At 36.1% G+C, this 23,541-nt stretch overlaps 1 protein-coding gene across 1 annotated transcript in view; it reads left to right on the top strand.

Moving 5' to 3' along the window:
- The window catches only part of CUNH8orf34 (chromosome unknown C8orf34 homolog), a 145,600-nt gene that overhangs the window by 21,710 nt on the left and 100,349 nt on the right, over positions 1 to 23,541 (top strand). Inside the window, exons 2-4 of the mRNA XM_057363911.1 lie at positions 1,890 to 2,037; positions 2,970 to 3,101; positions 9,597 to 9,725. Coding sequence (XP_057219894.1) covers positions 1,890 to 2,037; positions 2,970 to 3,101; positions 9,597 to 9,725 — 409 coding nt within the window. The remainder of the gene's footprint in view (positions 1 to 1,889; positions 2,038 to 2,969; positions 3,102 to 9,596; positions 9,726 to 23,541) is intronic.

Consider the following 23,541-nt stretch of genomic DNA (forward strand, 5'->3'; position numbering starts at 1 on the left):
TGTTTTTTTTTTTTTTTTTTTTTTTTTTTTTTTTAACTTCAGGTGTACATGATTGATGCAACACATTTGTTATTCCAGATAAAAGGAGCCTTTATCTACAGTTCTTTAAACTTTATCTGCTGTCACAGATAGGACTGATTATTCTCTGGGACGGTACAGTTCTCTGTATCACTCAGGTCTTATTATCAATATAACAGTAGGTACAAAAAGTGGTCTTTTTTAATAGGGTCTAATTTTGCATCACCTTGATCTTTAGGTTTTTTGCTACTTCTCAGAATGAGGTAAAGAATCCTGTAATCAGTTTTATTTTATTAGATGTGTTTCTGTTACTTTAAGACCACTCATTCCTATTTCAAGCAAGTCAGTAATGGCAGCAATCTACTAGCATTTGTCTTACGTTGATATGTAGGCATCCTAAAATTTTTCATTTTTCTGTATTACCTTTCTTAATACTATGTTAATTCACAATGCATTATTAATCTAAGACAAAAATAATTTTCAAAACATGATTCTGAGAAATTATTTAAATTATAAGTCAGCTGTCACAGATTGGCACTTTTCCTTTGGTAATAGAATCCTCTGCAGTGGAATTACTACAGCTATTGTAGTCCATTGCAAGCACTAGATTGCATCTTTCCACTCTCACTAATTCTGCATGTGGCAGGGAAAAAGGAGAGATTTGCTGTCAGTGTTGCCAAGCAACTAAAATATGAATTACTCCAATTTCTGAATTTTTCTTATTTGATTAATACTGGAGGGTTTCTCCTACCTTCGTGAGAGGCAGTATGGATGAGGTTATACTCCGTAGCTTTAACAGTTCTAAGACTAGTAAGTAGCTCAATATCTCCCTGTGGAGTTTGAGCTCCAAACCAAAGACATCTGGGTTTTTTTGCTTCACTGTGGATAAATATCAAAAACCACAACACAGATGATCATGTCTTCACAAGAGATGGGATTGGGCATGTTTTCTCCTTTTTGTGGACAAAGATAACTTGCTGTRCCTTAGTAATCCTGTGTTCATATTTTTACTGCTATTTGGTATACTTCCTCTGAAGTATCTTTTCCCAACACTTAACTGATGGTAATGCTAAGTCACCTCACCTGCCCTGAATCATTCATTTTCCTCCAAGAGCATATGCACACACCAGAGCTACAGCTTCTTTCTGGATTGCTAATGTGTTTTATGCCGAGGAAGCTGGGAAGAATCCCAGCAGGAATAATGGAGAGTGCTTCTCTTCCTGCAGCCCTGCACGGCCAAGGTGTAGAACAGCAGTTGGATAGCATCAATGCATGGCATAGAAGATGCTTTCCTGTTGACAATRGCTTTGTATCCATGTCTGCAACAGTGTAATAAAATATTTGCTTATGCCTATACAACAGTATTTTTGATGACTTGCTTTAAAACCTTTCTAAAAATGTGTTTGATCAGACCTTGGAGTTCCCAGATGGGAATACATATTCTAACCAGACAATTGTTMCATGTCTGGATGAGATGAAAAATTCATGAATTTTCCTGATACACTAGTTTCCAATGAGAAGAAACTCGGTCAGAGAAGAGCTACTTTGGTGCTCTGAAAAGGTGCTTGCTCTGAATGGTTAAATGAACAGTATTTTGATTGTTTGGGGTAAATTTAAACAGGTAGCAGGGGCTGGGTTTTTCAAACCTGTATTCTCGTGGATATGAGACTGTATAGGCTGATAACCCGTCARATATGAGCGCTTCATAGAGCAAAGCTAGCCGTAGATTGAGGAGGTGGATGTTTTCAGCTGTTTTCTTCAAATCTGAAAAGAGACCTTTCCTTTTTAAAGGCTCATTTACTTTTAGTAAATACAGAATTAGTTTATATGCAAATCTCACTAACTTTTTGTTTTGGTTTAATTTTCTAAAGGAGTTGATGACCAAACTGATAACAGAGACACCTGACCAGCCAATCCCATTTTTAATTGATCATCTTCAGTCCAAGCAGGGGAGTCGCAATCAGCTTCAGAGGACATTGTCTGGCTCTGCTGCCCTTTGGGCAGAGAGTGAATCATCAGGTATGTTCTGGAAATGGCTAGTGTCTGCTATAATCTGCCCACACTTACATCCATGATTTCCTGGATGCATGCATATCTACTGARCAGGTACTGCTCTGTGGTTTTGAACATGCAGAATAAATAGTGTTTGTCCAGCAGATACTGAATTTAATTTATTTGCTGTYTGTCAGTTCAGCCTATATAGATATCATATGAGTGTGGATCAGAGTGACAGAGTGGAAACAGTCTTGTGTCCATGAGAGAGGCTCCCTTGCTGTCCTCTTTGCTTTGTCTTTGGTTTGTTTTCCTTTTCCCTCCCACGCTGTWTTTGTGTCAGAGATCAACCATGATTGAGGTATTTTCTTTAATAATACACATTTTTAACAACCTGTCTATCCAACTCTTAATGTGAAGATGCTATGCTACTTTATGAACTCCAGTGTGAATAATGTATGATTGTAAATCTTCAGAAGATTTAAAATAATATTCTGAAATGGTATCTACTTTGACTGTAAAGTAGAAATCTTGGTTTTAATATTCTGGTAAAAGCTACTCTTAMAATATGAGTTTTGTATTTAAAAACTGACTAATGAATTTCAGACTATAGTTGATSTTAAAGAGCTGCTGATAGCCACATTAATTTACTGACAAATCAGCTATTTATGTCAAATATGCAGTTTTAAGCATAGGCAGAAAACATGTATGTAACATGGACATTAAGAACTTTTTAATAATAAAATATATACCTTTTTATGAAAAACCTATTAATTTCTAAGATTTGATATTAAGGAAATGGAATAAATGTATTAAATATAAAATCAGAATAGCTGGGAAAAAAGAGCTGTCTTTGATTTGGATTGATGGACCTTGGGGTTCTTTTATTCATTATTTGATAAGTCTTGGAAAAATGACCCTACACATGTTGTAATATTCTAATTTGATTATTTTAACAGAAAATAAAGGAACAAGAAGAGATTTTAGAAGTTATGATAAGCCTTGGCAGGTAAATGCAAAAAAGCCTAAAAAGTCGAAAAGTGACCTTGCTGTGTCCAACATTTCTCCACCATCACCGGAGTCCAAGTCATGTAAGAAAGCTTCACTACATTAATAATTCGTGCATATTTTCAAACCTATAGTGAGTTTTTCCTTGACTTAGACTTAAAATGGGAAGCAGACTGTGAGCAGATGAAATATCTATATATGTTTATKTTAGAAGAATTTGATTCTTGCCTTTCTCTCACTTGAATTATGAATATTTTATATGCCCTATGTTGTCAATTGTAAATAGAAAAGAATTCTGGATAGATGAATTAAAAAGTTGACTAATATTTTAGTGTCATGCACAATTTTATGTTTTCATACTGATTATAGTTTGATGTTTTAGTTTGCATTGCCATTTTGCATATGTAAAATCTGTTCTGTTGATATTGGTTCTAATAGATTTTTTCAGTGGGTCAGGCAATGCAAAACTATGAATTATGAACAGATACCACTCCAGGTATGGGCATAGTGTCAGTAGAACAGGTGCACTGTTCTGAGAGCTGCTGAAGGAATCTAAATGTGAGATAAAAGGCAGAATCAAGATAGAATGGCTGAAGAGTATATTGTCAATTACCTGTAAAAAAGTAATGAAAATGGAGACAAGCCTTWAAGAAGTACAATGCTTTCTGTGTACTGACTGTAGAAGAAACCTAATTTTTAAGCGTAATTCTTAATGCTGGTTCTTTTCACTAATCAATATATCTACAATGTACACACATATATAGATATAGTTACACACACACAGTGGATTGTTTGTACAAGATTTTTCTCCAAAATAAATTGAAAAATGGTATTTTSTTCTGTTGACTCTTGTAGCTTTTTGCAATTTTTAAAATAGCCAAATCTTTATGATAACTCTAAGTGTGATCAGGTGTACCAGATGAGAACAGACATATAGTGTGCTGCAAGAGAAGGTTTGTTGTCTTTTCTCTAACAGCAAGATGCTAAAGTATAGACTTCARTGGAGTCAAAGGAAAATCGCCCAGTGGCCTCACTAAGTCAAAACACCACCCAGCAATGGGTAAAGTAAACCATGATAATTTTATGCAAAAGAGCTATTGTTCTTTTGGGTGATTAACAGTCTTGTATGGTTATGAGACATTCTTTACTGAGAATAAATAACTGCAACAAGTGAAAATAGCTGTTAGAGGTAGCTGTGTCCCATTGTATCAGATTTTCTCCGGATTATTTTTTTCTAGAAATGGAGCATTTGTCTGTTTCTTCTTCTTGAAACACATTCTGTACTTCAAAAAGAACTCTCAATGAGCACATGAATTTTTAAATCCRTTCAGAAGAAGCATGGGGATTTTAATTTATTTTCAAGGGTAAAGAGAGATATGCAAATAAGTGGTCATAGTTACTCATAATCTGTGTCTAATCTAACAGATTTGCTGGGTARCAGCAATTTCTGGAAATCCACTGTCAGAAACAGTAAGCAAAGGTATTGTGAGCTGTTCTTGTCATACTGTGTTCCTTTCCTTCTGCCCTGTTCTTGCTCTTCAGTCTCTGTGGTACGCATCAAATAACTTTCATGCCATCTCCTAAAAATCTCAAGTTCTCTGTCTTTATCTCAGACAGGTGGTGACATCATGTCACTCCTTTCACTTGTGTTCYTAATACAAGTTTCATGCTTGTTGGYCSTCAAGTTGTCCCATTAGAGGGCCAAGGARAAGGCYGGACATTCTAAACTATCAGGTCTCATGTCAAACAAGGAAATATTTTACGCATCTCTAATAGGACTAGAATCAAGGATCTGTCCCTGTGGACTGAATGATACTTTATAATACTCTTCAGTAAGTAAGACTTACTCTCAAGCTACCCAAGTCTAGAAGCAACATGTGTGAGTGCAGCTTTGCCTACAAACGAGGTAGGATTAGGGTGTGTTTAATGCAACTGGACATACATAAATACTTGGAACTATATGGGATTGATTCTAAGCATGCTGAAAGAGGAGGCTAATGTCATTGCAAGGCCRTTCTGTTATCCTTGAAAGGTTGTAAAGATTGTGGGATGTTCTTGATGATTAGAAAAATGCAAATGCCACATCGATTTTTAGGAAGGACAATCTGATCAGCCTAACGTCACCCTCTGCAAAGATTATTGAGCACCTTTTCCTGGAAGGTGTTCCTAGTCACAAGGAGGAAAATGTGATTTGGAAGAGCAGGCATGGATTTATGAGATCATATATGTCTGATCACACCAACATGGTTGCTCTCTTAGGTGAAATAACTGGCCCTGTAACTAAAACAGCAATACATGTTTCATACCATGAGTTTAGCAAAACCTTTGTCTGCTTCCCATAGTATCCTTAAAACTCAGTTGATATTAACTGWGTAAGTGGACAACAAGCTGTATGGAAAGTTGACTCAGCTGGTGGTCTGATTAGCAATGCAAATTCCAGTTGGAAAGTCTATCATTAATGGCGTGCTCAGGAAATGGTGCTGAGTTCATGCCATTTAAGACTTCTTAATGCCTTGCTTGATGAAATAGAATTTCTCTTAGGTTTGCACATGAGACCAAACTGTGGTAAGTTTCTGGATTCTGGATAGCAGGACTGCTAGTTAGAGGGATAGGACCAAGGAATGGGCTGAGAGGAGCCTCTTGAAGTTCAACACAGGCAAATTAAAAATCCTGCATCTTGGATGCAATAACCCTCACYAATATTATGAAATGGGATATGTGTGTCTAGAAAGTAGCTTTGCAGAAAAAGGATGCTGATAGATGAGGAYTTGGAATATGAAGCAGCTGTGGCTGTGTGCTCATGCAGTGCTGAAGGTGACCTGCATACCTGGCTGCATTAGCAAGAGTAGAGCCAGCARTGTTTGTTTTTGAGATGGAATCTGGAGCACATCATGAGAAGCAGGGGTGTACTGGAGCAAGTTCTGTGGAGGTCCACCAAGATGATGACAGAGTTTGAGCATGTGATGGACAAGGAAAAGCTGAAATTKGCTTGGTCATACTGAAGAAGTAAAACTGAGGGGAGATTTCATTGTCACCATCAAATACTGCGCTGGAGGATGGTAGAGAAGACCTAGAATCTTCTCAAGAGTATTTAATGAAAGGACAAGAGGAAACAAAATAATGCTGTCAGGGTAGTCAGACAGTGGAACAAGTTTTTCAGAGATGCTRTGGAATCTTTCTCGTGGGGGATACTCAAAACTGAACTGAATAGCCTGAGCRACCTGCCCTCAATGGACCAGTCGGGGGCAGCAGGATGGACTACAAACTCCCAGAAGTCCTTTCCAGCCTAATTATCCTCTGATTCCGTGCTTTTCTGTTAATGCGCTTTCTTTTTTTTGCTATAACTCTGGTTTAAACCTTAATTAATCCTATTGTTTTCATTAGTTACACCTGCAATTAGTTGTGTCTACAACTTTTTGAAAATACTTCATGTATTTAAACTATATTTTGTTTTGGTTGCTATTAGAGAGTTTGGTTTCAGACATGTTCCTTTTTGCCGTATCTTGCTTCTCTTTTTTTCCRCCAAAATGATTAATATTGATGTTCTTCTGACATTTTTTTCTTGATCTATCCCRAAATCAGCAGATACTGTGTGCCACTTTAACTACACAGATCAGCAGAAAGCAAGCGTGTTTAGAAGACATTTATTGTTCTGTCCAAATTTGCACACCATCTYCCATTTGTCTTTGTCTTCAGTTTCTACCTCATTGTATATTTTTTTCCCAAAGCCTCTCCAAAGAGGTAGTAAGAGCTGATCTGAAAATCAGAAAGTTTTGGACCTGCTGAGTCTTACTCTGTCTGCAAATCATGCATTGAAAAGACTTGTGTGTTTGGTAAAACCAGTACTGATCTTGTACCATCATCCAGTAGAAAATAAAGGTGTGCTGATGTTCTGGTGGCAGAATTCATAASACATCTGTGAATTAATCTAATGTGCATTTGTTGCTGGGACACACCACCAGAAAATCAGAAATTACTGGCAAGTGTCTGTCCAGTCTCCTAAGATGAGATGGTGAAATCTTTGCTCTGTAAAGGGAAACTCTGCATCTTTCAATATAAATGCTACAATGTAAATATAACAAATCTTCTGAATTGTAGACAAATAATTTCAAGAGGAAATGTTATCTAAATCTCTCAAATAACAGAGATGAGGTTGAGGTGGGTAATGTGATGAGGGATTTGAAATTACTGRTATGATTTTGTGGAATGAGTGAATGTAATAGTGTTTGCTATATTAAATTGTTGCCTGTTTGTATTAGGGGGTACTGTGAGATTCTTTTTGGTGTGATAAGTTCAGTGTAAACATGGACAGAAAAGTCTGTCGTATTGCTAGTGAATGATGCTGTAACATATAGTGTTGACACACAGAAGGGTGATGGCAAAATGACTGCAAAAGGCTTTAAAAGGAGCATGTGATCTCAATGTAAAAGGAAGATGGGTAAAAATATAGGGAACTTCTATGAAGTTCCTTTTCTAGTTTATTAAATATTTTTATTTACAGTTAGTTTTGAAAAAATATTAGCTGTAATGTTTTGTTTTCCATAAATAAGAAATGTTGAAGTTTGCTGTGTAATTTGTAAGTTGTTACAGTCTGTGAATGGAGTCAATTTTTGTCACACAAGAATTTACATAACTTTTAATTGACACGGAAGTTCTTAAACCAGTTATAAAATGGAGTTATAAAATGGTGATTGAAATTTATAAGTATCGACAAAAATCACAAGCTGCTCATCTGAGTAGAGACTACTCATGCTGTAGGAATTTATTAGGAATCACTCTAGSTCATAATTTCCATCATCCTGAGAAGAAAATACATTGCTTGTCTGTTTTGAACACAGAGCAGAACTGRACTCTGACACTCCAACTTGCTTCTGTCTTCCCTTCTCCTTTTTGAAGGTTCTTGTGCTCCTTTCCTTCTATTCTTATCCCTGTAGGTCTTTTTGAATGTCTCTTTTGTCTTCTGTCTTTGAGAATGTCTGTAATTGCAGTCTAATATAGTAACTTCCCTTATAGCCAGGTTCCTGGGTGGGTGTTACAGATCAGGGTGCTTTGGGTCGTCAGATTCTCTATAGATGTCTCTTTGGAAGATGACTTGGTTTATGTCTACAGGAGATGGAATCACAATCTTTGTGAAAGAAGGACTTAATTTTGTCCCATTTCTTTACCTGGAAAAGGTGCCTGTTAACTCCACAAGGGAAAGTTGAAGCTGATCCAGAGTGAGGCAGATTCTATATTCACACAAAGGGAAGTCAGCAATAGGGTGTATTTCAATRCCAAGTTATTTAATATCTTTTGTAATAGCTACTAGACTTGATGTCTGAACATAATTTCCCCATGCTATCATAAAAGGACTCTGAAGTCCAAAATTATCATGATACCACCTTTTTAGCACAATCTGTAGGAGTCTATAAGTTGCCTTCTTARTATGTAGTGAAAATGAAGTTTGTGAGCATAATTTAGCTGTCAAAATAGTAAACAAAAACGTTGAAGCTGCCCAGGATATATTGGACATTTTAGGCTTTTCTTTGAAGTTACTTTTAAGTGAGTGGTCAGCAAGTGGTAGAAAGAAATGATAGAAATTCCACTTGTCCTGTGTGGTAGAAAGCTGAATCAGGCATCATCATCTTCGCATCAGCRTGTGCAGTTCTCAGCATGGTAATACTGTGTTTGGAGACAGTACTGCACTTTRTGGCAAAGGCAGCAGCTCACTTACTTCTGAACACTGGCAAAAAGAACATGTTAAACTGCAGTTCCAGAAAGAGCATTGTTTTTGTTTTCATTTCTACAAATGGTTGAAAATGTTCACATTATTCAATGAGCKCTGTTCATTGTGTGTCCTGCATATCTCAGACACTCCTTTTCTTTGTTGTGAGTAAACTTAACTTAACAGTTGAGAAAATGTTTGTTTTTTTTTTTAATTAGATTAAAAGCTTTGGTAATAGATAATGAGCAGCAGACTGTGAGCACGGGCCTGTGCTTCCCAAAGATTGCCTTTGTTTAAGTAGCAAAACAAAGATTTTGCTACTTGAGCAAAAGTACGAAGAGGCTGTAAAGCATGAATGATTACTTTGTTTCATTGTTTTTAATGAACTGTGTTGTCTACACTTTATGATTTTTGAAAAAAAATGTTGTTTTACAATCTGTATCTAAAATATTTCTTCTTGAGTAAAACACAAGCAAAGCCGAAAGTAACTCATTTTTGTTTTGACATTTTTTTCCTATTGTCCCCTAGGCTGCACAATTCTATTTTGTTGTGATGAAGTGCCATCATGTGAAATAGTTTAAATACATTTTTTGTTATTGCATTAGTTGTATTATTTTCAATTATTAGTATTAATTATCCTGTTTACCARTTCATTCAGTTGCAATGAATCATCTCAGGTATGCATTTGTTCATAGATGTTTTCATTTTTACTTTACATTGACCAAAGAAAATATTTCCAGCTGTTAAAATAGGATAGTTAAGTAATTTCCASTCAAGATACTTGAGCTTGTAAACTCATTGTGCAGCTTTTTTTCTACTGTAGGAGTCTGAACTTCGAAATCTAAACTTCATCTGTATATCTGTGTATATTTAGTGCCAAGGTCAATAGAGCATCCTAAATGGGATTGGAAGACAAAACCGGAGAACSATGATTTTGATGAACTAAATCATATTCTTCAAGAGAGCAAAAAGCTTGGAAAAGCCCTTGAGAATCTGTCTCGCAGTAAGTTGATTGATTTTAGTTTTTCAATGTAGCCTGAATTGTAGTTTGGAAGGATATCAGGAAAGCGGTCTTCTCTTCAATGAAGACCAAGGTCATTGACATCMGCTGTTACATTCTTGTTGATATGGTTTACAGAATGTCTGAGATAATGCAGGAGCTGTCCTGGAAACTGAAACTACTGCCCCWGCACYAYGCTGTTTTKKKKKTTTTTTTTGTTTCTTTTTTACATTAGATTTCTACCAGTTTAGTGAGCTGAATTAGCTCATAAAGAGATAAACACAGAAGGCTGGTTTAGTGAAAATAATGCAAAAATGCAGCAGAGAGATTGCTCTTTTGTGTRGTAGCAGTTAAACTGGATTAACCTTTGTAAAACCTTAACCTCATTGATGGAGTYTAGACCTGTTATTGAAAAACATTTAGCTATTTTGTATCATTGATACCCTTGAATTTCTTGTTTTCAAACAAAAATATTTTAAAGCATCTSAAATAACTGGATTTCATGTTTGTGATCATTTATCACATAATAAACCCCATGTATTGTCCCTGAAACACTCATGCAAGGAGTAGCTCTGARGTTTATGGATATATATGATCAGGAATAGCTGCTCTTTTTTTTTYCCCRTTTGCGTTCTTTCCTGTAGAAAAGAATTATGAGGYATATTTGTGGGAGCAAACACTGCTAACAATTATGAAAGTATAAAGTGATGATAATTACTCTTTGACATGCTAGATGAAAACTAGATGTGGCATGATCTGGGAGATATTTGCATGAGAAATGTTTGTTTCTTCTGTCATTAAATGTTATCCCTGGCAGTTCTCAATTCACTGGAGAATTTACAGATAGTGAGGTCAGAGGCAGAGGAGTGGAAGATCTGTTTTGTGAAGAATTTTGAGATTTGGAATTTTTTCAAATTGTGCCAAATACCCAAAATTAGTTTGCCCAAATCACACTCTCCCATAGGTTGATCACCACAATTGTATTCTGAGCAATTTTCATGCTTGTGTTATAGTAGCATAGTTACAGAGCTTTTTTTCAAATACTTTTCTAGTAAATTGGTCTATCTGTCTGTAAGAAGCTAAGGCAACTCTGGTGTGGGCTAGGGTCTGCAAGGATTTGCCTGACTTTTGCCTTATTTTTGCCTGACTGTGATGGATGTGTGTGTAGTTTTCAGGGTTTTCTCATTTAGAGACTTGTAGCCAACTTTGCACAGATACAGAAGCAATTATTTYGAATTTCAGAAAGGATTATTAATTCACTGTCTGGCGATACAAAACCAATCAGATGTGAGAGTTCAAAAATTAATGCTGAAATTCACTCTTCAATCCTACATYTTTGTCTTTTCTTCAGAATATTGTGAAGGTTACACATCTGCCTAGAACTATAGCTATAATTCCTTATACCTAAAATAGATTTTGCAGCTTTCTGTACCTCTCTTTGCCCCACAGAGTTTTCTGACTGGAGTGGAAAACTCTGCRGTTCTTCTGGGTCCTACACTTGGACTGGGTGAATGTGCTTGGTCAGCATTGTTTGAGTCTGGTTTTCACAGAGTTATTTCACAAATAAAACATTCTTCATCATTTCTTGCTAGTACTTGATGCGTTCTGGTGGTTTGTAAAGGTAATATGGAATTCGAATTCCATACCTCAGAGTGCTTTAAGTCACTTGCAGCCTGATAACAAGTTCACTTTCATGAATGTGCTCTCTATTTCTTCATCCACATTATTAATGGAAATATTGTCAGACCTCTTCATGATATMATTTCAGATCTGACAACCAGACCTTGAAAGCTCTCAGTTAGTGTGTTTTTTCACACCAGATGTTTATCTACCTTGCAGTATTTTCACGTAGATTGTAATTTTCTGTTTTTTTTTTTTCTTTTTTACTGAAGTATCATCTAGGACAGTAAACAGAGAGTTATAGCTGAAGTATTTTTCATCTGCTTCTTCCTCTTACCCAYTAGGCAAGTTTCCCAGTTGAAAATGCAATTAGACTCATTTGATACAATCCATTCTTGATAAATTCATGTCAGCTCTTTCTTATCACCTTTCTATTCCATTAGATGTTGATACATTATTTATGTATCAGTTTTGTCTATGACTTGTGCWGTTGTCTGATTTAGGCTTAGTGGTTAGTAGTTCCCCACATCTTTCCTTTATCTTTTTCAAAGGAAGATATATATTTGCCCTTTTCTGTCCTCTCCATTCCTGAAAAACAGTTGCCAATAGATTAGAGGTTTGTTTAGTTAGTCAGTTAAAAGCTCTAGAGTGAATTTCGCAAGAGTCTGCCAATTTGAAGGTATCTAAATCATCAGCATATCTTTCAGCTTCCCTTGTCTGGCTTGTAGTTTTTCCTCTTAAAATCACTAGTGTTAGGCATCTGGCTGCAATTGATTTTTCAGGTAAAGACTGAAGCAGTGAAAGTATTGAACACTGGGAATTCTTTGTATCACCTCTTATTTGCTTTCCTTTTCTTTGAAGTAATTGTTCAGTATTTTAATTTGTTCTTTTTTTTAGTGTATTTATAGTATCTTATGGCATTTTATGATCTTTTGTAGTTGCTGATTACTCTGCAGTTTAACTTTTTTTTTTGTTTGTATCATTTGAATATTCTCATCAGATTAATTCTAGGCTATCTATCCTTGTTTCCAGGTTTTGAACTTCTGATTTTAATTTCAAGAAATATATGCTTTGCTATTATTTCTTACATGTCAGCATGATATAAAAAAAAAATCAAAATGAAAAATGTAAAAATTCTGCAAAATGAGAAAACTTTGAAAAATTTTGAAATAATTTTGAAAATAAATGAGTTTTTTTTTATTTTTCTCCCAAAGGCAGAATGTAGATTGCACCTAGAAGTTATGTTAGGGGGCTTTAATGAATAGAAGGTCTATGATTTAAAAAGTGTAAGTTGGATGAAACTCCTGTGCTGTATCCAAGCAAACATCCCATGTGGTGAATTTTTAAAAAGGCATCACAGGGTCCCATGTCTACCTCCTCCAGTRTTGATGCTTGTTTTGGGCAGGCTAGTTAGTGCTTTTGATTCTACAGGCGTGCCATGAGTCTAATGCTGCATTTGATACTAATCTTATTTCAAAGTGGTTTGRGACAGACACTGGACTCAGCAGCTGAGTACACAAACGATTGAAACATGCTATCAATGGCTTTATACAGCACTCTCTCTTTTGTTCTTCAGCATTTTAACAGGGATGAGTGACACATAAAATCAAATGTTTGAAGTTAAATAAATGTTCCATCAAGTCCTGGAATTTGCTTACATTTTTTAAGATAAGCTTTGGATCTTTTAGTGAGTTTCCATGGCTTTGTTGCCTGTTATGCAGCTGTGAATTATGTTCTAGTTTCTATTGCTTCRTTTACTATGCAGTCTAGATACCTGCTTTGAGATAAAATTGTGTACATYACACAAAATTACAAAACCTGTAAGCTTTAGAAAGAGCAACTTGGACACTTAGATATCTGTTATCTTCTATATTCAGTCCTAGTGATTAAAACTGAACTTGCTTATATTCAGACACTTTCTCCCAAGCCCCATCAAGAGTGACTAATTCTTCTCTGCAGTAAGTCCAAGAAACCAACTGTGACTTTACACTCCAGAGTTTAAAGTATTGTAGGAGTTTCAAGAGTCYGGAGAAGATTATTTTTATAATTATTTTTTATGGTTTAAGCATGGTGGAGTTTGCTGGTTTAAGTATACCATTTTTCAGAGGCTTGGGAGGGCTAGGTTTTGTTTGCTTCTTCAGTCAGCTGTCATTGAAGTAGATCTGGAAGTGTCAAGTCATCTATTTAGGGGAGATTTTGGTTTATAAAGCAACTTGCAAGAATATATTGCTTTCCTTTATGCATGTTTAATTTTCTTTTATTGCAAGGCTTGTTACCTTTATGGCTGTCATCCTTCTTCTGCTGATCATAGGGAAGAAAAGTTCCATCCTGTTTCAAGTGTATGTTCTTGTATTTTATCTTTTGGCCTGTTTGCCTTTAAACAGAATTAAAATCTGTATAGCTAAGGATCTTGCTAATGAATATGCCTGTCTTTTTCACACACCCCATTTTCTGAGGTTGGAAAACAGATAACAAGATATGGAAACCAGCAAATTATGAAGGTTTTGAGTAGGAAAAATTGAGGACTACATCAGYGAGATCTTGCTGCAGTTAGGTGTGAAGTCTGTTTACTTGTTGAACAGCTTTGCGTCTTTTATATGAACAGTTCACAATTAGGGTGCATATTTAGTGACTKCATTTGATGAAAACAGTGTCTTCTGCTATGAGATAGGTACTCTTTTATTATCACACATAGCCTTTCAGAGAGGATAACTGACATTTTGTTAGTAGTGTTCAAATGCTTGTTCAGGATAGTTGTACACTTCAGATCAGAGGGGAAAAAACAAATTTATCATGCTTTGAATTCAGTCGACATTCTAAGGTTAAAAAATGGTAATAAGTTAACATTAACCAAAACTATTTGATAGTGAATCCAAGTCAGTTTTAGGGAATCCCAGAAACAACAATATTTACCCATAACCAACAGGGGAAACGTCTTCTTTTGTTTCTTAATTTTCAAGGGGAGTAATCAATAAACAATCAGTAAACTTGAAAGCCATAATTTTCCATCTTGTAGGAAATATTGCTGGAAATCTAATGAATTACAGAATCACAGAGTGGTTGAGGTTTGAAGATACCTCTGGAAGGCATCTGGTCCATCCCTGCTGCTCAAGCAGRCTCACCTAGAGCCATGTGTCAAGGCTCTTCAATACCTTCAAGAATGGAAGATCTCTAAGCCKTCCAGAGTATCTCGAACAGTTCTTGATCATAACGTTAGAATCAGTTGATGTTGTTAAGTTATAGGCTAAGACAGGRAATCACCTTTCTTAGGTTAAGAAAGGCAAGGGTGATCTTACCTCTTTAAGAAAAATATGGAATAGTGAAATGTAAAAGAATACGTTTTGTTTATCTTTTACAGGGAAGAAGATAAGCAGCAAGAGTAAAAATCTCRTAATAAAAAGGGTAGAACAAGTTCTGAACAAAATTACAATATGTTAACAAACAGCTAAAATCATGTCCTCAGTTTTGTGGATGAACCTGTGAGTGTGTGGGATGTGAGAAGCTTTATATATACATCATGAACTACTTGAATGTGTTCAGCATTCTCTGAAAAACACATTAGAATGGGGTTTCATTTAGAAGCTTCTACACTCTAGGAAACTATTAATGATTTACATTACATTTATAGAAGATGAACTTGAATGCCACTGACATTTATTGAAGYCAGATATTTCTGATGGTGTGGGGATAATGATATAACTGTAAATGCACATCTTTGGGAGACATAACTACAYTTTTGTCARTTGCCTTRTGAGGGCCATTGTTTTTAAACATARCACAGTAGTATTCTTTTCAGTTGTACACAGTTGTTGATCTGAAATGGAYTTGAGTCTGTAAAGATTACTTCCCTCTTATCAGTTGATCATCTGCCCATAAATGTGTTCCGCTAACTGAACCACGAGACTAGTCATCAGWGTTCTGTGGAGGATTTTTCCTTTCTTCTCTTCAGTCTGAACTTTAAAATCATGTTATTCTTGTGTGAGATCAATGCTTGTGATTTATTTTGAGATCAACATTTTTAGATAAGCTCAATCAAACCTTTAAGGAAGATAATTTTATCTCCGTACTGCAGCTGTTATCCGATACTGCCTTTGCTCATAAAATCCACTTGCTTCTGGTATGATGTGTGAGTAATAATACAAAATAAAGGTGTTTTCTGAGATTGAAACTGGAAGAATATGAGCATAATTATTACTACTCAATTATAAATTGCAACTTGTATAGCCAGGAGATCACTGCTACTTGAGTTATAATTATCCTTTTCCTACAAATATTAAAATTTTAATCACCTTTGTGAAGGTATTTGCCATTCTGATCCAACCTACCCTAAATTTCAGGACTAGAGTATCTTTTTGAGTTCCCTTGTCCTTTTCTGGAACAGTATTTGGCTTGGTAAATATTCTCTAGTACTATTTCAGAACAGAGGTTYGTGTGACTGTCATCTAGGATATAGAACTTTTTAGTTCTTATTACAAGGGGCTTGGCATTCATGGGGCAGCAGAAYGTGCGCTCTGACTCTTTCCGTGGCTACTGGATGCTGTGGGTTACCCATCTTAGCCCACCTACTGCAGTGTACACCTTTCCCTAAACAGTTCTGTGGTTTTGATTGTTTTCTTCTGTGATGACCTTGGCCTAGGAGAGTTTCTGGGACATAATATTTGTTGAGTACTTTGCATTTTATTTTTGTGCGTTTGCACAATTCATTACTCACTAAACCTGAAACCTGTAGTCTCCATTGGAGCCACTCAGAAATTTGGATATAGAATTTTTCCAGGTCTAAAGCAGARATTATTTTGCTAAGGATTAATAACTTTTTATCTTCTTTTAAGCCAATAAGAGGAGGGATTAAATMCATGTTTTCTAGATAATAACTATGAGATGCATAGTGTGCTCCTATGCTGTTTTGTGGTGCCTTGTACATCATAGTTTCTCTTGTTCTAATATGGCCAAGTGTTGGGAGGAATATTTTCCTTGTCTGAGATGGATACTACTACAGAAAGCTGAAAGTTRCTTAATAYGCCTCTCTCTGGTAAAAAYGCTGAGGTTTCATTTCASTATSCCATCACAGAAAATCTCTGAGTTAATACTGGAGGAAATATGCCTAATTTTGAAAGTGGTAAAATGACTCTGTATAGGCAGAGAAATATTATGAAAATGTCTATTATGACAGTCAATGACAAACATGTTTTAAAGTTCCTACACAGAAACAACTGAGATATTTTGGGGTTTGTGTACTTTTTCTGGGGGAGGAATGCTTTGTTTGGTGCAAYTAGAGCAACCATTTTATGTCCTTTATAATCCAAGGATGATGTGAAATAAATAATTTCAGTTCTCCTTGTATTAAGTACACGGTTCAAACAGGTACAGGGCTAGAATGTGCAGTGCTGCCTGCTGCAGTATGGCACAGGGTTTTGCCGTGGGAAATGCAGCATATCTAAGATGACCTGTCCCACCAATAAGAAGAACATGAGCTTCCCCTAAGTTACAAGAAATTGGAGAATGCGTTGGGGCAGCGAACTGCCAGACAGTTGATACATGATACAATATTTCTGTGTTCGTGCTCAAAGCTGCGGGATTAATAATGGTAGAATAAGAATGCTGTTTCTGTCCTGGAGTTTGTTACAGAACCTGTGATATGTGCTATGAGGTTGACAGTCCAGCCATCCAGAAGTTCTCTGCCTAGACTGATCCTGAGAATGAATTTTGTCAAGTTAGTCAGAGTTGAATTGAGGTAGTCTTACTATGTCTGAACTTGGTGTGTCAAAACCCATGTGTCAGATCCTGGAAGCTTTGTTTGGCAGGTAGGAAAACTGGCTATTGGGAGCTYTGTGGCCATCTTCTGGATGTTTAGGAAAATGCATAAATATTTCCTTGAATATTGAGTTAAATAAGGTAGTCTGGCATACATAAAAGCAGTAACATTTTATTTTCTTGTGGTTCTCAGGTGTATGTTGTGCCTTTGGAAAAATGTAGGTCTTACAAAACCCTTCAACAATTTTTTKTTTTATTTCTTTGTGTAATTATTTAAGGACAACAAATAAAAGCAAAAATGGTAGGTATCTCTGAAGTTTCAAAACTTTCATTCTTTCATTCTTACCAGAACACAAGATCTGTAATTTCAGGTATGTATAGCATATGAAAATATTGCCAGCTTTTAAGCTACTGTAAAACTGATTAGGAATAATACAGCAGTTAGGCATTTTATCACTTGCCATTTCATAGAATCATAGAATGCTTTGAGTTGGAAGGGACCTTAAAAATCATTTAGTTCYACTTCTTTCCATGGGCTAGGACACCTTCCGCTAGATCAAGTTGCTACWGGTCCCACCTAACCTGGGAAAACTTCAGGGATGGGATATCCACAGCTTCTCTGGGCAACCACTTCCAGTGTTTGATAACTCTCACAGTAAAGAATTTCTTCCTAATATCTGATCGAAACATACCCTCTTTCAGTTTGAAGCCATATGCTTTGTCCTGTCACTACATGCCCTTGTGAAAAGTCCCTCTACTGCTTTTTGTACTGCTTTTGTGCCTTTTTAGGTACTGGAAGGTGCTCTAAGGTCTCCCCATACCCYCTCTAGACTGAACAATCCCAACTCTCTCAGGCTGTCTTCATAGSAGAGATGCTTCAGCCCTCTGACCATCTTCATGTCTCTCTTCATGTCTCTCTCTGGACCTGCTCCAGCAGGTCCATGTCCTTTTTTTTGCGGGAGGCTCCAGAGTAGGGCACAAGTACTCCAAGTATTCCAGTCTGCCCTGAGCAGGGCAGAGGCACCCCCTCAACCTGCTGGCCACASTGCTTTTGGTGCAACCCCAAATGTGGTTGGGCTTTCTGGGATGCAGGCACGCACTGCCGGGTAACATCGAACTTCTCATCCAATGCTCCTAAGTCGATCTYCCCAGGGCTGCTCTCAATCCATTCGGTGCTCAGCCCGCACTTGTGCTTGGGAGTGCTCTGACCCAGGTGTAGGATCCTGCATTTGGCCTTGTGGAAYTTCCATGAGGTTTGCCCAGCCCCCCACCTCTCAAGCCTGTCAAGGTCCTGTTGGGTGGCATCTCTTCCCTCCAGAGCRTCAACTGCACTGCACATCTTGGTGTCATCAGCAACCTTGCTGAGGGTGCATTCGATCACGCTGACTACGTTGCTAATAAAGGTAGTAAAGAGCACCCATCCCAGTACCATCCCCTTAGGAATACCACTCACCACTGGTTTTTACTTTGATGTTGAGCTATTGATCACAGTTCTTTTGAGTGTGGCATCCAGCAATTACTTACTCACTGAATGCGCCACCCATTAAATCCATGCCTCTGCAGATTAGAGACAAGGATGTAATACAGGGCAGTGTCAGATGCCCTGCACAAGTCCAGATGATGTCAGTTGCTCTTTTTTAAAAAGACCTAAACTTTTGAGGTACCTTTTGTTTTGAAAATTAATTTTATGCTGTTGAATTGAGGACATCAATGTCTAAAAATCACTTATCAAAGAGAAATAATGCCACTGAGTGGAGATACATTAGGTATTGGATAAATAAAACTCTTCTGCTAAGTGCATATGCAAAAGCTAGGCAGTTTAAAGACTCATGGAATTGTAATTAACAATGTTCAGTTTTCTTCAGAAAGAAAGTTCATTTCTTGGTAAGCTAGAAACTAAGCAGAATGTCCAWGCAGAAAGTCTGTACTGCGGAAGATACTCATTCTAGACTCAGAAGGGATTTTATTTTGTTAAAATATAGTGCAAGTATTTTGAGAAGTGACTTTTACATCAAATAAGGTGCTGCATTGCTGTATTTATCATCATCTTTGTTTCTCCATACTTGTGCTGCTGCAGATTGTCTAAGGGATAGAACAGAAATCTAGAATAGCCATGTAAAGAATAGTTTTAATAATCCATGCTGATTTTAAAAGAGGCATGAAAAACAACTGATTTAGTATTTTAAGTATAATAATCCATATGGTAAATGTCTAATAAAGCATGATRCAATTTTTAGGCAATCTGCTTAAGGTCGATATAATAGTAATTGAAGTACAGTAAGTATTCATAAATTACATTGTTATTATATTGTTCATTAGTTATGTTTCATTTAATCATACCATACCAGACCTTTCGTGCAATCAGACAGCACATTGTTCTTCCAGTCCTCTTCAAAAACCAAGCTAGTGACRGAATGAGTGTTTCCAGTGGAGAGAGGCTGTGCTGGCATCAACAGCCCCACTCAGATTTGTTGCTGATCAGAGATGGCAGTAGTCRTGGCTGTGAAGCATTTCTGAAGGATTGTGGAAGCATATTCATACCAATTATTACATTGTTCAGCACCCTTACAGCACAGAGGGTTATTCCATCCAAAAGAAGAAACRAGTGCCCTAAATTTGTCTGCGTAATTCACCAGACAACTTGAGTGGGCTGGATACTTGTGATGCCTGATCAAATTTCAGCACCCATAATTACTTGTAAAAGGGAGGATTTCAAGTCATAAAATTGGCAGCTAGCTACCTAAATAATTACTGCATTAAATCTTGTCCATGAGGCTTAGCTGATGGTGGGAAGCAAACTTTTCACCCCATTCGTTGGAATGGTTATTGAGAGTGGTTGGTCTATTTTACAACTGTCAGTCACAATATGATATAAAACTACCGCAAATGTTGTCAGTGAGAAACAGCTGCTATAAGAGAAAAGGTAAAGCATACGCCTTTGTTTCTGGAGGATTTGCCTTTGACAGCAGAAGACCGCTCTCAACAAAGGCAGGAGAGCATTTTATACAGTCCCCTTCTTATCTGATGCTTAGTGTCTTGCAACAGGGCAATGAGGATGAAGCTTTAAACTTCCATTCTCTACATTCATCATCATGCAGAATCRGGCTTTAAATGCTCTGGCTCTAAAAGCTGTGGGAAGTCAGGAATAGTTGTTCATAGTAACTTTCATTCTAAAAAATCTGTTGGATTTAAGGTTGAATAAACTAGATGTGTCACTTTTTCTGGTGTTAGACTTTTTTTTGTGATTAGGATTAAGTTTTGAGGGAAAAGGTTGCAGTTTGAAGAAGTGGCTAAATTGGCAGGTTAAAAGTTTTTAGTGCACGGACATTTTGGCTATACCTATGAATRTTTTGCCTGAAACTGAAATGGTGTTTTAATTTAGAGTAGTTTCATGGAATGGCTTTCCCTTTGTCTCTAGTATTCAGTGATTTTATAATACTGTTTTCCTATTTGAAATATATAAATAGTAAAATTTCTGTTTTCTCTTTTATGTTGTATAAAGTCACAGGGGAAATAAATGAAAATAATTATGGAAAGTAGACAGCGTAATAAATTACTTGTCACCAATACAAAATAAGTGACAAAAAGSGTTTTGTTTTTGAAAAGTACTGATGTCTGGGATACTAGCAATTACATGAATTGGAGATGGCAACCATTGTTACCATTTCTTTATAGAAATTCAACTACTTTAAATTGTCAGTGTATTGCTTGAAAATAAAGTAACTGACAGTAATCTGTCTGACTACTGAAAAGTTATGAGTCTGCTAAGGATTTAGAAATAACCAGAAATCCTAAATGCTCCTCTATTATAATGGTGACTATCTCGAGTTGTGTTCTCAGGACTCTGGATTAAGGGTTATTTTGTTTTGTTTGTTTGTTTGTTTTTTAAATGTTACGGTAAATATGCAAGGGGTTTAGTTTTTTGAGGAGTTATTTTGTGAAAACTGGAGTCTACCTGACACCTACACCCGARAAAATGACGTCCTTGTGATTTTCTGTCTATTGCACACAGGGYGCAAATCCCCCTCAAATTCAGCCAAGATATTCTGCGAGTTTGGCAACTGCAAAGAAAATTAAGAGTTGAGTATACACTACCTGTAGTGCAGTAGTGTCTTGGAAGGAAATAACTGGTTTTACATCCAAAGTTTTTTGGGGTTATTTGTCCTAGTCTCTGCTAGTTGTGTTATCAGTGACTACAAAAGTAAGATTAATTTTAATGAAGCTTGAGACATAACAAAAAGATCTGTGTGAGTGACATGGTAAATACCACCTCCAGAAGAGTCACCATGTCAAGATTGCTGTAACAAGCTCCTTATAAAGCGTCTTCCCCAGAATCCTTTTTCTTTTTTCTTGATGCCACATGTGAGAGACAGAGCTAAAAAGAGTTTGCAGGTTTAATTCTGTGATGGCAAAGATAAAAGCTTTCTAAATTTGAAAAAAAAATATTTTGGCAACATGTCCTCAGAAACTGCTAACTCTCTACATGATTGATTAGGAAATACAATTAGTTTTGGTGCCCTACTACTGTTTCCAATGTAGTAAAGAAGAAATTTGAGGCATTCTGCTAAATTTAATTACTCGGTTCAGACTCTTTAAATTCAGAGTAAGTTCTGGAGAGCAATAGGACTTACACAAAAAAGGCATTTTGCTAAAAGCTCTCATTTAGATTGTGGATGTTTTTCAATTTTATGTCTTATATGTAATTTAATCAGAGAGATTAGTAGAGGTTTTTGTGTGGGGCACATAGTAGTGTACTGGTTTTTTCCATTTGCTATTTTGTACTTTTARTGCTGATCTTTGATTTGCAGTTGAGTTGTAAAAAACATTTGGCTTTTTTGGAACAGAGTTTTGGCAATGATAAGATTATATTTTGTATTTTATGTTACCATATTTGAAAAAAAGTACTTTTAAGAGGTAAGTATACGCAAGAAAAAATTGCTCTTCTGTCTGCTCCCAAGTTTCAAAGACCCATTCACARAGATATGTGAAAGAAGAAAAGAGTACCAATCTTCAATGTGAATATACCTGTATCAAAACAAAATGAACTATATTAACATTATGGGATATTGCTGAGAAAAAGTAGTTTGACTGTTTAGAGAGAGTTCATGCTTGCAGAACAGATTGAYCTTGGCTATGCAAAAYGTGTCCATGTGATGAAAAGCTGTTTGATGGTAATCAGATATTCAAAGATGAAGCAAAAAGAACCTTGATTTAGGTTTTTACTACCTTCAAGAGTGCAGTTATCTTCTCTCTAGAAGGTGTTCATTTGGGATTGAAAAAAGTCATGACATCTTAAAGTTTGGTTGATGCAACTTGGTTATTATATTCTMTGGGCATTAGTGTTGTATCTGGGCTAAATAATAATAATCCAAAGTTATTAGACTGGTTAATTGTAGTGAGGGATAAAAGGATTAGTCCAAATGGATCTTTTTCAATCTAATCTACTTTAGAACTATTGTATTACTGTAAATATTTTTTTAACTCCTGCCATATTTCTTATGTATTGATGATGTCTTTAAATTATATTTGCAGTTCTCCTAGCACTTTTTCCTTTGAAAACAGAAATCACTATAAGGAACTCATATAAACTGAGAATTAGMCATATAGAGGTAATGATTAAAAAAGCACTGTAAAAATCTGCGAAGAATTAATGTAGTTATGGTATAACAAATAGCATAGGCTTATATAAGCTTATACTGCTGCAGTATTTAGTATGATTTTAGAAAGAGTAACTCCCTAATCAGCCAATACCACTTATTTTGCAGTATCATCTCTTGCATTCAGTCAAAGAAGGTGTCTTGATAACATGATATGAGTTAGGAAACAATTTTCAAGTGTGTGTTCTTCCTGTGTATGAGTATTCTCCACTTACTTTCAGCACCAGGAGAGCCTTTTCTTTGGTTTTGGAAGATTTAATCAAAAAGGATTTCTCATCAAACGTTTTAAGAATCTAGGAGATACTTGCTTCCAATGTTTCAGAATTTTCAACATGGTAGTATTAAATATATGGTKACTTGTTCACTCCTTGTGATATACTGATGTGTGTAAAAAGTTAAAAATCTGAGATGAATTCTGCATATTTAATATGCTACAGAATAGAAATAATTAAAACAGATGACATGATGGAAGCAAGCATAGGGGAGCCTTGKGCAGGCATCTGCAGAAAAGATAAGCAGATACACAAGTTCTTGTTCAGAGGATAGAAAACATGTTTTGCATTCTATTTGTAAATTTTACTTTATTCTCTGAAGTTCTACCTGTTTTTATAGGATCATTTCTACATTGTATCATGAAGAGRGAGATATTACATATTGCCCTGTAATTGCAGCATGATGTTATGCATGCTGGTCAGGGTATGAGTTACATAATAATTTGTGCATTGGTAAATCTGATATTGCTAAKGTAATTTTAGAAAGCAGATAGAAGTATGCTTAACTTTGTTGTCACT

This window comes from Malurus melanocephalus, unplaced genomic scaffold, assembly GCF_030028575.1.
Source record: "Malurus melanocephalus ecotype Western Australia unplaced genomic scaffold, MMel_1.1 scaffold_32, whole genome shotgun sequence".
NCBI lineage: Eukaryota > Metazoa > Chordata > Aves > Passeriformes > Maluridae > Malurus > Malurus melanocephalus.